This window comes from Bombina bombina, unplaced genomic scaffold (genome assembly GCF_027579735.1).
Source record: "Bombina bombina isolate aBomBom1 unplaced genomic scaffold, aBomBom1.pri scaffold_1312, whole genome shotgun sequence".
NCBI classification, from domain to species: Eukaryota; Metazoa; Chordata; class Amphibia; order Anura; family Bombinatoridae; genus Bombina; species Bombina bombina.
The window spans coordinates 38,199-52,678 of record NW_026512197.1 but is presented as its reverse complement, the minus strand read 5'-3'; the positions used below and the strand labels follow the sequence as shown (position 1 = coordinate 52,678).

General features: G+C 36.2%; 1 protein-coding gene across 1 annotated transcript in view; it reads right to left on the bottom strand.

Moving 5' to 3' along the window:
* LOC128644169 (nucleoprotein TPR-like) overlaps positions 1-14,480 on the bottom strand; it is a 39,604-nt gene that overhangs the window by 16,897 nt on the left and 8,227 nt on the right. Inside the window, 15 exon segments of the mRNA XM_053696874.1 lie at positions 10-150; positions 457-591; positions 1,932-2,094; positions 3,642-3,790; positions 4,266-4,390; positions 5,276-5,439; positions 7,646-7,872; positions 8,405-8,512; positions 8,608-8,805; positions 10,485-10,576; positions 10,661-10,801; positions 12,329-12,416; positions 12,588-12,668; positions 12,963-13,055; positions 14,156-14,320. Of these exon segments, the coding sequence (XP_053552849.1) occupies positions 10-150; positions 457-591; positions 1,932-2,094; positions 3,642-3,790; positions 4,266-4,390; positions 5,276-5,439; positions 7,646-7,872; positions 8,405-8,512; positions 8,608-8,805; positions 10,485-10,576; positions 10,661-10,801; positions 12,329-12,416; positions 12,588-12,668; positions 12,963-13,055; positions 14,156-14,320 (2,070 nt within the window).

Genomic DNA, 14,480 nt, shown 5'->3' with positions numbered 1-14,480 from the left:
ACTACTTACATCCTGGTTCTTGCTCTGTAAGTGCTTCTGTTCAATTTCATGCTCTAGTTTCTTCTTTGTCTGGGCCAGTTCTCGCTCCAACTTCTCAATTTGGTTGTTGTATCTATGCTTCATCTCAGTCTCTGATCTTTCCAGGGTGAGCTGCAAAACAACAACTACAATAAAACAACCACCATCACCACCAACCACCGCCACCACCACCCACCCACCATAATCAACCACCACATTCTGTCTACAAAGACTTTTACTGAAGCCAAACACATATAAAGGTGTGGTTTTTACAGAACAATTTCAAATCAAGAGCAGTTTAGTCAGCCTATCACAAGCTGTACAGTGATACAGCATTCTATCGGCCATTAAAGCAGCTGTCTGGTTAGATTTCTTTTGAGGTTTATATTGTTAAAAAAATAACTCATAAGTGAACATTATTTTAACATCTGGACTTACCTGGATAGTCTGCAAGTTAGTTAGAAGTAGGTTTTGTCCTTTTTGCTCAGTAATCAAAGACTCTCGCTCTTGGCTTAGTCTGACCTCAGACATTTTGATGAGTTCCTTCTCTCGCTTTAAGTTCTCGGCTCTTACCTGAAGAAAATACATCATTTTATATTGAGGGCTAAATTAGGACAGTCAGGGAGGGGCTGCCATCTTAAAGGGAAAGTTCACAATGTTTAGAAAGAACAATTGAAAATTAAAAATTTTAGAGCTTTGTTTTCACTGAGAGTGCAATTTTTCTGCTGGCTGTGTTTAGATAGATATAGAAACTATCAGTATAGGTAGGGATACCACAGGCTAAATCAGCTACTTCAAATGCCAATATAAAAGTATATATATATATATATATATATATATATATATATATATATATATATATATATATATATATATATATATATATATATATATATCTATATCTATCTATCTCCATTCCTAACTGGCATCAGCTGAGATACTCTAAGATACTGTGGACTGGTTCCTCCAAATAGTCATATAAAACAATATTAGTCCAGCCACACATAAAACAATTTCCTTTATTGTCCAATGACATTGGTTTTATGTATGTGGCTGGACTGATATTATATATGTAAGTAAGGAGCTGGCCAATCCCGTCTGTGCCCTACATGGAGGTTGCTTTCTTGTCTACATATGAAACATTGATTCTGGTCCTCCAAATAAGCAAACAGGGCAAGAGGTAAGAAGTTTGGCTACTGAAAATTAGCTACAGATAAGGTATTAATACATTCAAAACATTCTCACACAAGTTAATTTATTGCACAACTGCAGAAAAATATTGTAATTAGAAAATTTTACAATCCCTTTAAGCAGTTTACGAGCTCTTGAATGTGTTTGTGGAGGAAGAGAAAGAAGCGAATGAAGAATTTTTTTTTTCCAGATACTGTTTTTTTCAGAAACAGTTTCAAGAAAAAACAAAAATTAAAACACAAGAATCATCCTTAATTCTATACCAGAATTACAACACCAGAATTTAAATGTGTGATATGTGATGCTTGTTTACTGTTAACAACATTTTATATTTTTTTCCAAAATCTAATGTTGGCGGCGCTCCGTCTTTAGATATTTAGATGCATAAATAAGATTTTACAATTTATACGTTTAAAAAATTAGTTACCATTATTGCAACATATGGATCAAAAACAATATGGCGAGATTTCGGCTATCTGCCCTTTCATGAGTAACATCACCATATTGTGTCTTATCGAAATGTTCCAAAAAAAGGTGGCTGATCACATGGTGCTGTTGGAACTAGTCTTGAATACTGAAGTGCGTTTATGCAGTAACCTTATCCAAGTTTGCACATGTGGTAAATATTGGCGAGTTACTGGAACGTTATTTATTGTTAAAAATGAAATGTAAATACCAATTTTAAACAAAACAAGAAAACACAATAACTCATTTGCACTCACTTCAGCTATAGCAAGTTTTTCATTGGCTGCCCGCAGATCTTGGGTCATGGTGTGAATAATCTGTTCCTGCTTTTGTGTGGTCGCAGAAAGTTTTTGTGTCTTTTCCTGCAGGGATGTTATTTCACGGCGATAGCTTTCCACATTGTCCTGGAGCATTTCATAACTGAGGAGAAAAAAATATATATATATTAAATTTATTTTATTTTTTTAAATCCTGAACCACAAAAACTATTTTGACTGTACACTCCCTTTAAAAAGGGACATGAAAACAATTTTTTTCTTTCATGATTCAGACAGAAATGGGAAAATTGTTTAAAATTGTTCTATTATCTAATTTGCTAAATTCTCGTATCCTTCGTTGAAGCAGAAGCAATGCACTACTAGGAGCTAGTTGAGTGCATCGGAGAGTCAGCAACATGAGATGTGCAGCTCGTGAGCCTACCTAGGTATCCTTTTCAGGAAAGGATAACAAGAGAACAAAATTTAAATAGAAGTAAATTGGAAAGTTGTTTAAAATGACATGCCCTATCTGATTCATGAAAGTTTATTTTGGACTTGACTGTCCCTTTAAAGATTGTGGCATCTCGCAAAGATTAAAGGGAAATAAAAAACTTTTTATAATTTTAATCAACTTTCTAATTTACTTCTATTTCCCTTTAATCTTTGCGAGATGCCACAATCTTTAAAGGGACAGTCAAGTCCAAAATAAACTTTCATGAATCAGATAGGGCATGTAATTTTAAACAACTTTCCAATTTTCTTTATCACCAATTTTGCTTTGTTCTCTTGGTATTCTTGGTTGAAAGCTAAACCTAGGTAGGTTTATATTAATTTCTTAGACCTTGAAGGCCGCCTCTAATATAAATGCATTTTGACCACTAGAGGGCGTTAGTTCATGTGTGTCATATAGATAACATTGAGCTCATGCATGTGAAGTTACCTATGATTTTTTTTTGCCTACAGCTTCTTTAACGCAAATGTCTTAAACCACAAAGTTAAGGGCCCTATTGCACACACAAACCTAACCTTCCCCGACTGACCGTGTTTAAAGGGACAGTCAAAATTAAACTTTCATAATTCAGATACAGCACACAATTTTAAAACAACTTTCCAATTCACCTCCATTATCTAAATGTGCACAATCTTTTTATATGCAAACTTTAAGGCACCAGCTCCTACTGAGCATGTGCAAGATTCACAGGATATACATATGCATTTTGTGATTAGCCCGTCACATGATGAATTAAGGAAAATGTAACTGAAATTTGTCAGGAATAAAATCTACTACTCATTTGAAATTCAAGTTGCTTTTGCATTGGCTCTTTATTATACATTTATTGATTATGCAGTAATAATAATGGTGTTTTAATGAATAGTGTAAATCTACATTGTATTCAAGGCTAACGGTACAGTTTTTTTACAATAGCGATATGTAAAACTTTGGCTGGCAAGGGATGCATTTGCTGCCCCTAAAAAGTCAATAAATGCTGGTATAATGGTGTATTTAAAGTAAACATAAGAATAATATGTAAGTATATACATTGTTTAAATACTGCATAAATAAGTTAAGTACATTAGTAATGTTGCAGCCATATTGAAACTTAAGTTTCAGTTTGTGTGGCGAGTTGTAGCAGACTCAGATCATTTTGACAACTTAGGTCTTAAACAAAAAAACAAGCTACAATTTCACAAATCTAAATAACGCATTACCGTTTGGATGCAAACTCAAGCTGGGTTGAAATTTTGGTATTTTGGGAGCGCAGATCAGTAACTTGATCTTGCAGCTTCTCGTGTTGCTCATTCAGAATTCGATCATTTTCTTTCTTTTCTTTTCTGTAATTTTCAAAAACTTCCTTAAGCTGAAAAAAAATAAATTAAAAATGATATAGAAAGATCTCTCTAGGTAGCCATCTACACATATGTACTGCTACTACTCGAATGGTGTCCAGCGCTGAGGGACGCACGTATACAGAGTGCTTAAAGTAGTCTGGTACAAAAGGTATGGAAAAAGAAAAACCATTAGCTATAACGAGATTGGTTTAGACCAATGCCAGAGAGGCCTGGAGACGACTTAAAAATCTGGAAAACAACTCTAGCAAAACTATAAATATCAAACTTTAATTCTGCAGTTTTCTGTATTTTTCAGAGATAAAGCACACGTGCATATGTGGTACTGTTAAATAACGAATGTGGTTGCGCAGAACACAAACCATGCGATGATCTAATCTGTAATAGCCTATTGCAACCTACAGCTATGGCAATTAGAACACTAATGAAGCGTTCTAATGCAGATCTCAGCTGCACACAGTCCGTTACAAGACGTTGCGCTGATACCTGTTTCAGCGCAGCTTTGGCCTCCGCAGCTTCTGTGGAGTCTGATGTAGATACAGCTGGAGCTGGGGTCGAGCTAGTAGAAGACGGCCCAGAAGGTTTTCGTGGAGTTATCAGTGATGTGTCATCTGAGGACCATACAAGATAAAGACAATGAAACTGGACCATTTAACTTACTCCCAATGAGACCTGCAAACACAACCTGTGATGGTTAAATAAGAGGGAGAGAAAGCTCCGCCCCCCCAGCAAATCTAGAATTGTAATTACAATATTACATGGGAAGATTCACCAGCTTTTCCCAAAACTTAATTAGGTCACTTCCCCAGGAGCATGACTGTTAGTTAACTACCCAGACTGTCTAAGAGTAACTTATGCGGCTATGCAAACAATGGCAACATTTGGATCAAAAATATTTAAAAAAAAAACAAAAAAAAAAACACGACGCAAAACAAAGTGAAACACAACCCTATACAGACTGATTCTTTTAGATGCCGTTAGAATGTTCCATGCCATCCTTTAAGCACTGTATAGTTTTTGATTGTGTTGGATAAATTAAAGTGATGGTAAATCCTAGCGTTTGTGAAACGCTAGGATTTACCATAGGAATAAATAAAGGGGACTTTTAGTCATGAAGTATAAAATCCTTCATGCTGAAGGCACCTTTGTTTGCAGCGTCCGCCACCCTGAGCTGCTCAGGCAGCCCACGGAAGAACGCTATTTGGCTGAGAGGTGACGTTTCCACCTCTTAGCCAATAGCCGTGCGGGAAATCCAACGCCAGACGGCATTTTTGCTTTACACAAATATAACTAAATTATTCTAGGAAAAGATAAACCTGTTTCTCTGAAGACTGACTATGCACAGACCATCATGCCACGTGTCTCCTCTGTGTGTAGGTACAATAAGCATTGAGACTATAAAGCACCTTTAAGAAACCTGGTATTCTACAGGCTAGCAAATGAATGCGATATAGACAGTAAATAATGAACAAGGAGTGTAAGCTTTCCTGCCTTACCTTGCGCTGGCATAGAGACCCCTGTTGTCTGGGCCAACAGTACACGATACAAGTCACGCTGACGCACAATTGAATCTACCATTTGCATTTGATGAGTTCTAGTTTCACGCAGCTGCTGAAGTTCAGAAAGTGCAATTTCCAACTCCCTTTCCAGCTCAGAAATTCTAGGACGCAAAAGAAAAGGAACTTAAATAAAAAGTTAAAAAACCATAGAGGGTATTGCCGAGATGTTCGTAGATCAGCAATATGATATTTTGAGCAAACTAATCATCCCAAAACTAGCTGTTCAGAGAATATTAGTTTGAAACACCACCCGCCGACATGGAGAGTAATGATACAAAATCTGATCTTTGATAATCTTGAAAGATAGATATTCATACACGCGCGTATGTATATACATACATATACACAGTGGATATAAAAAGTCTACACACCCCTGTTAAAATGTCAGGTTTCTGTGATGTAAAAAAAAATGACAAAGAAATTTCAGAACATTTTCCACCTTTAATGTGACTTATAAACTGTACAACTCAATTGAAAAACAAACTGAAATCTTTTAGGTGGAGGGGAAGACAACAAAAAAAAACCCTAAAATAATGTGGTTGCATAAGTGGGGATGTAGCCGTGTTCAGAATTAAGCAATCACATGCAAAATCATGTTAAATAGGAGTCAGTACACACCTGCCATCATTTAAAGTGCCTCTGATTAACCCTAAATAATGTTCAGCTGCTCTTGTTGGTCTTTCCTGAAATTTTCTTATTTGCAACCTACAGCAAAAGCCATGGTCCACAGAGAGCTTCCAAAGCATCAGAGGGATCTTATTCTTAAATGGTATCAGTCAGAAGGGTACAAAAGAATTTCCAAGGCATTAGATATACCATGGAACACAGTGAAGACAGACAGTCATTAAGTGGAGATAATATGGCACAACTACAGCAACATTCAAGGAGCTGCAGGAATATCTGGCAAGTACTGGCTGTGTGGTACATGTGACAACAATCTCACGTATTCTTCATATGTCTGGGCTATGGGGTAGAGTGGCAAGACGAAAGCCTTTTCTTACGAAGAAGAACATCCAAGCCAGGCTACATTTTGCAAAAACTCATCTGAAGTCTCCCAAAAGCATGTGGGAAAAGGTGTTCTGGTCTGATGAAAGCAAAGTTGAACTTTTTGGCCATAATTCCAAAAGATATATGTTTGGCGCAAAAATAAAACACTACACATCACCAAAAGAACACCATACCCACAGTGAAGCATGGTGGTGGCAGGCTCATGCTTTGGGGCTGTTTTTCTTCAGCTGGAACTGGGGCCTTAAGCTAGAGGAAATTATGTACAGTTCCAAATACCAGACAATATTGGCACAAAACCTTCAGGCTTCTGCTAGAAAACTGAACATGAAGAGGAACTTCATATGTCAGCATGACAACGACCCAAAGCATACATCCAAATCAACAAAGGAATGGCTTCACCAGAAGAAGATTAAAAGTTTTGGGATTGCCCAGCCAGAGCCCAGACCTGAATGCCATTGAAAATGGGTGATCTGAAGAGGGCTGTGCACAGGAGATGCCCTCGCAATCTGACAGATTTGGAGTGTTTTTGCAAAGAAGATGTGCCATGCTGATAAGACTCACACCCAGAAAGACTGAATGCTGTAATAAAATCAAAAGTTGCTTCAACAAAGTATTAGTTTAAGGGCGTGCACACTTATGCAACTATTTTATTTTTATATTTTTTCTTCCCTCTACCTAAAACATTTCAGTTTGTTTTTCAATTGAGTTGTACAGTTTATAGGTCACATTAAAGGTGGAAAAAGTTCGGAAATGATTTATGTTTCTTTTTTTTTTTACATCACTGAAACCTGACATTGACAGGGGTGTGTAGACATACATACATATATATACACATACACACACAAACTGACCTACGTCTCTCCACTTTATTATCTCCACGTCCCTCTCTCACCTCCAAGACTTCACAAGCACTACTCCTGTCCTCTGGAACTCTACCCCACTCCATCAGACTGTCTCCAACCTTGTATAGCTTCAGGCGCTCTTTGAAAACCCACCTATTCAAACAGGCTTACCATCCTAAACAAAATAAATCTTAAAGTGCCTTGGACTCACTACAGTTACTACAATCCACGTGACAAGCTTCCCCAAACCTCGTCTCCGCACCCTCTACCTCTGGACGGTAAGCTCTCCAGAGGAGGGCCCTCTTCCTCCTATACTAGATCTGTATAGTTTGTTGTGTTTTTGTATCTTATCACAAACCTCTATCTCTGCACTCGGCGCTACAGAATTCTGTGAATCTTTATACCCATTTGTACACTTCCTAATAAGCATTTTCTGAGGCCATATGCCCCAATTCACCTTGACGACGAAGTCTCTTGCTCTTCTTTCTCCTTTGACTCTGCCAGCTCTTGCAGAGCCACCAACAGGTGCAGATTCTGCTTCTGCAGTTCCTCTACACTTCTGTAAGTGACGAGATGTCGTGATATCACCTCCGAAGAACTGCTTATGTTATCAGAGCTTACATTATCATCACGCTCAACGTAGTTTCCTCTGGCTTCTTCCACTTCAATTAAAAGAACTCTTATCTAAAGTTTAACATAAAAAAATATCAAGTTGGGTTTTGATAGCTTTCAAGTGATACAAAACTCAAATGTACAAAACAAGCTAAATAAGTAAGATTAAAAATGATTAAACCAGTTGCCCACAAAAAAAAAATAAAAAAAAATACAAGTGATATTTTAGATCACCTTGTGCTTGGAAAAATCTAATGGCTTCTGAGATTATATATATATATATATATATATATATATTATATATATATATATATATATATATATATATATATATATATAAAATAAAATGTCATAATATGAGATTGCTGTACGGATCTCATGCAGCAAGTCGGAATGCTGAAACGCCTTAGAATGTTCCTTCTGCTGAGCACCTCCCACTTACAGCTGGTGTGATATACACTAACACTGACGGATATCTAGTTTACATAGAGGATCTGAACAGTTTCTGACATGTTCCATCCCCAGAACAAAAAAAGGAGAAAGTAGTGAACACACAGACCTTTAAAGTTAAAAGGTTTTAATAAATTAAGTTTTATGCACCAACCTGTTGTGAAAGGTCTTTTACTTGCAGCTCTAGCCTTTGGTTTTCTCTTTCAAGTAATGTGGATTGCTTATTTGCTTTATCGGATTGATCTTGTAGACGTTGCATTTCCTTAGAGGTAAGGGGAGGGGGGGAAGAAAGGGTTTTAGAAAGAATTTTTTTTTTTTTTTTTTTAAAGTGCAAAACCTCAGAACACAAACTCGTACCTTCATTGCCTGCTCAAGTTTAGCAGATAAGCTTGCTACGGATTTTTGCATGCGCTCATACTCCTCTCGCTGTCGTTTCAATATCGGAGCTTTAGCCTCCACTTCTTTTACAATTTCATCCAAATACTTGTTAATCCTTTTATTTTCTAATTTCTCCAAAAGCAGCTGATCCTGCGATTCCACATAAGCATTGTAGAGCTGCAAATGGGCAGGGAAACAAGGGTCATATCAAAACTAACAAACGTTTAAAGATCTTAGCACAAGTTTAATATTATGTTGTCTAAAAAGTAGCCAGAGCTGAACAGTGACTTGCTACAATAGTAGTAGGTACCAATAGGATATCCCTTGCAGCCTTGTCCCCAAAAGTGCATATTGTACACCCATACATACTATAACCCCACAAAACTGAGCTAAGTCATTCCGGTTTGGGTCCAGCAAAAGCAGATTTTAGTGCTGTATATGCAAATCTAAGAAATACATTTTAAACAGCTTTAACTTAAGTTATATATTTGTTAAAAAAAAAGAAAAACAGCGTATTTACCGTAAAGTAAAAGAACAAACATTCATGGCTTAGCGCATGCACTACATTTAAAAAAAATCTACTTTATTCTCTTGGTATTAGGGCTGCAACAACTAATCGGTAAGATTGATCATAAAAATAGTTGTCAAAGAATCTCATTATCAATTAGTTGGTTAATTGCACAGCACCAGCTGCTTCAATCCGATGAACTCCTGCACATGGTATTGTGCAAACATTTTTATTTATTTATTTTTTTTTCTATCCGATTAATCGGATAAAAAAAAAGGATTAAAAAAATAAATTCAATTTTTTTGCACAATCTTAGTTGCAGTAGATCATCAGATTAAAGCAGCTGGTGCTGTGCAACTGATCAACTAATCACTGACAACCTAATTGATAATGAGATTTGTTGACAACTATTTTTATGATCAAACTTACCAATTAGTTGTTGCAGCCCTACTTGGTATCTTTTATTGAAGAATAAACCCAAGTATGCTCAGGAGAGGGAGCATGTATTTAGCACTTTACAGTAGCAGTGTTTGCAACAATGTTATATATTGTTATAAAATAGTGTGGCCATATAATGATGTGTGCACAATCCTCAGCCCACCATTGTTCAACAAGGTATCAACAAAGGATAGCCATAGAACAAAAGCAAATTTGTACAGCAACACTATCCTATATGCACTTACACAACATTGCCGATTTATAGACTTGAGTGTATAATGAGGGGTTCTGTAGTTTGTTACTTACTGATTTAGTGCTTAGTCTAATAAGTCAAAGCCTCTGTTTGGTACTTAGTGGTCTTCCACATTATAGGGACAGTCTAGACAAAATTAAACTCATGATTCATAGGTCATGTAATTTTAAACAACTTTCCCATTTACTTGTATATTCAATTTTGCTTTGTTCTCTTGGTATTCTTTGTTGAAAGCTAAATCTAGGTAGCTCATATGCTAATTTCTAAGCCCTTGAAGGCCCCTCTTATCTGAATTCATTTGACAGTTTTTCACCATTAGAGGCAGTTAGTTCATGTGTGTCATATAAATAGCATTGTGCTCACGCCCGTCAAGTTACTTATGAGAGGGCTAAACTGCAAGTCTGTGAAAAGCACTGAAATAAGGGGGGCAGTCAGCAGAGGCTTAGATACAAGGTAATCACAGAGGTAAAAAGTATATTAATATAACTGTTGGTTGTGCAAAACTGGGGAATGGGTATTAAAAAGGGATTATTATTTTTATTTTTTTTATATAAACAATTCTGCAGTAGACTGTCCCTTTAAATCATAAACAGCGTCATCTATTCCTTTTGTCGTCGTTGATCACTGAAAATAGTTTTTAACAGAAACATATTTTACCTCGGTTAGTTTCATCCCGGGTTTTACAACTTTGGCAACAGCAGCAGCGGTGGGTGACATGGCAGTAAGCTCAGCCTCAGACAGTAAGGTCCCTGTATGATTAGACGACAACATAAATCATTTCTGATCGGATGAAGGAGTGAAACTAAACATATTTACAGTACATTGTAACTTACCTTTCCGTTTGGTAGCAGAAAGCAAATCATTTGCGTTTTCAAGTTCTCTTTCCATTTTGCCGATTTTCTCCCCAAGATCTTTTTCCACCTGACATTTTGATGCTTCGGCTTCAGACAACTGCTGCTGCATTAGCGTATTTGCTAAAAAAGTACGGATCAGTGAAGTTTAGCAAGTTATTACAATCGGCAAATTAAGCAACATTATAACAAAGAAAATGTGTTAATTCATATATAGAACTGAACCCTCCTCCTCTAGCATTAGTTTGTGTTTAGTCTATTTTATTTATTTTACCCCTACCTAAATACCCAGTGCTGCAGAATAGGACAGCACCCTACAAATAAGGGCAGAAATACAACAAAAAAGACAGTTTACATTGTAAGAAGTATTCACTAAAAAAGTGAAGTTACAATGTACATTAGTCAGACCTCACTCACTGCATACAATGCTGGAGACAAGTAGCCCAAGCACCCCTTAAATCCTTTGCTCTAACCAGTTCTACTGGACAGCTATACCATATTAATTTGCAGAAGACCTACTTTTTAAATATTCATAAAACATCAATTCTTTCAAAATACTTTACTCCTAAATTTATATTGATAAATACATAATATTTTACAAAATGTCAAATACTATTCAAACGCTTTAAAGAAGAAAGAAAACACCTATACACATCTTCAATCTGTTGGTGATCGTATAACCACAATGTGAACTAATAAAATAACAAAAAAAAAAAAGAAAAGAAAAAAAAAGGGGGCAGTTGAATAAATGTGTGCTCTATTATGGAGTATGAATAGTTTGCACTCGCCCTTAAAGTGAATGTCAATTTTGATGCTAAAGTGCCGGTTTTTAAAAATTCGATTAAAAACAGGGGCACTTTAATTCATCAAAATTAACATTTCGCTCCTGTTGAGAAAAAAAAACACTTAACTTTTAAACTTGACCAGCAGCTCCAGCTTCCTCCACCCGTCGCAAAAGCCTCTTCCTGGGTCTAAAATGATGAATCTCGCTTCCTCCAATCACGGCATTGAATCAGACACTGATTCCCCCGGGGGGAAGCCGTGATTGGAGGATGACCTATCCATCATTTGACCTCAGAAATCACTTGCAATGACCGGAGGAAGCTGGAGCTGCTGTGAAGATTAAAAGGTAAGTTTTCTTTCTCAACAGGAGTGAAATGTAAATTTTGATGAATTAAAGTGTCCCTGTTTTTAATGGAATTTTTAAAAACCGGGCACTTTAGCATCAAAATTGACAATCACTTTAAGGTTTCAAATGAAATGATATTCATGTTGATATAATGCAGTAAAAGCACAAATGACTAAACATTTTATTGCCACTTTATATATACTGCTAGTGCTACCCATTTAATAAAAAAAGTGGCTGAAGACCACATGTAACAACCAAAAATCACTGTACCCTGGTGCAAGGTTCCAATGACAGAAGTCTTAAACACAACTGAATTTCTCAGTTTAGTAAAATACAACATCTCCCTTCTACAGGAAGCTTTTTTTAAATTTCGTTTTACAGAACATTACAAATGTCACAGATTTGTATTACATAAAATGTCTAAAATAACAAACCAGCTACAGCTTTATTAAGGTCAGAATTACAAATACATTTTAGCAACATGTATTGCGGTACGCAAGTAGCGCATTCATACTTCTTACCTTCACCGCATTCTTTGAGAAGTTTCTGGAGTTCCTCCATTGCTCGTGTTAACTCTGCACTCTTTGCTTCTGAATCTTCAGCAGCACACTGAGAAAAGGGAAGATGCAAACTAGGTGTAAATGTATTCAGAAAGTGTTGACACCCAATTGATACGGTTATTTATTGCAAGAATACAGAAGTTAAACAGTATTTAGCTGTTATTCTTACTTTTGCTTTAAACGTACATAACACAATATACACACACAGTAATCTACCTACCTTGTAAAGGTTAGACAGCTTGACGTTTGCATTTAGCTCATTGTGGAATTTCTCTTCCATACTGGTTTGCTGATCTTTTGCCTACAAGAGAATATACATCCAAAAAAGGTATAAAAAGAGAAGTATACAACACTAATGCACAGATAAAGAATTTAATTTGTGGTTATACTTTATTTTCAGTGCATCACCATCTATGTAAATAGTGTAGGTACGATTATCAAGATTTTAACCAATTTTTTTTTATCCCACCCCCCCCCTTCCCTTGGCTTCCAGAAATGGCCTGATAGGGGGGGGGGGGGGAAAGGCTAAATTATATATTAAGAAGCTTTTACTGAATAGCAGCCACATAACCACAGAGCCAATGCTGTAACGTACCTCCTTTAGTTTATTCATTAGGTCTTCTGCTTGCCTTTGCAGGTTCTCATTGCAGGATTTAAGGCTCTTTACCTGATCTTCTAACCTAGACACCTAAATGCGGAGAGAAAGACAGAGCACAAATTATAATCAATATTTGGGGTGGTGAACCTTTTTGCAAGTGTGTATCTAAATAGTCAGCAATCTTCTAAAAATCTCTTCAGTGCACAAGGTACTTTTAAGAGAAATTAAAGTGCCAAAACGTGTTCAAGCAGTGATGCATTTTTATTGGCCTAACAATACATTTTATACAAGACAAGCATTTGAGCCTTTCAGCTGTTCCTTGTGTCAAAAATACAAAGGAATTTGCAGATTAAATGTTAAAGGAACATTAAACCCATTTTGTTCTTTAATATTCAGATAGAGAATGCAATTTTAAACATTCAAATGTACTTCTATTTAATTTGGTTCATTCTATACATATCCTTTGTTGAAGAAATAGCAATGCACATGGGTTAGCCAATCACACAAGACATCTATGTGCAGCCACCAATCAGCAGCTTCTACATATGCTTTTCAGCAAAGGATATCTAGAGAAGGAAGCAAATTAGATAATAGAAGTAAATTAGAAAGTTGTTTAAAATTACATACTCTTTAAATCATGAAAGAAAAATTTTGGGTTTCATGTCCCTTTAAGGACGATTACCCATTTAACCCCTTAAGGACCAGCGACGTACCCTGTATGTCGCTGGCCTTTTTTTGGGACTTGATTGTTTTATATTGTGGTCTTACCACCAGCGTTAAAACTGCTCTATTCCACAAAGCCTGCTGGAGGGAGGGAATTAATAGCGTGTTCTTGCTAGACTTGTGCTATTATGTCCAGAAAAAACCCTTAACGACCAGTGACATACAGGGTACATTGTGGTCATTAAGGGGTTAAATACCAATCACCCACTTGTAAAGTCAATATCCCTTGAGCGCCCAAGAGAAAACAAAAAAAATGAAGTTTAATAGGTTAAAAAAAACAAAAAAAAAACAGCATCACAGTGAATCATTTCTGTAAAAAACTGTCTCAGAGCACACATAGTGGACAAAATAAAAATAAAGCTCAGATTCACTGCACATTAAACTTAATTACTTAGATCTTATGTTTAACGTAGATTTCCCAACAAGCATTTTCTGCCTACAAGAAAGGTTATGAATAAAATCCTTACTTCATCTTTTTTGTTTTCCAAGGCACTTTTAAGCTCCAGAATATCATTTCCCTTCTCTCTCTGAATAGATAGAAGCTCATCAGTTTTAGACTTCAGCTCTTTATTTAGCCAGGTCGTCTGACTTTGTAGCAGCTCCTTCTCTTGTTCCAGGCGTTTCTCACGATGCTACAAGGAAATGTGATTAAAACAATGTCATTTTCTAGTAATCTAAACAGATTTACTTAAAGGGACAGTTTAATCAAAAAGTAAAATGCAATATTTTATTAAAGAAATTAAACATACATAAACTGTGCCATTGACATGTATTAAGCATTTTGAAGCAAAA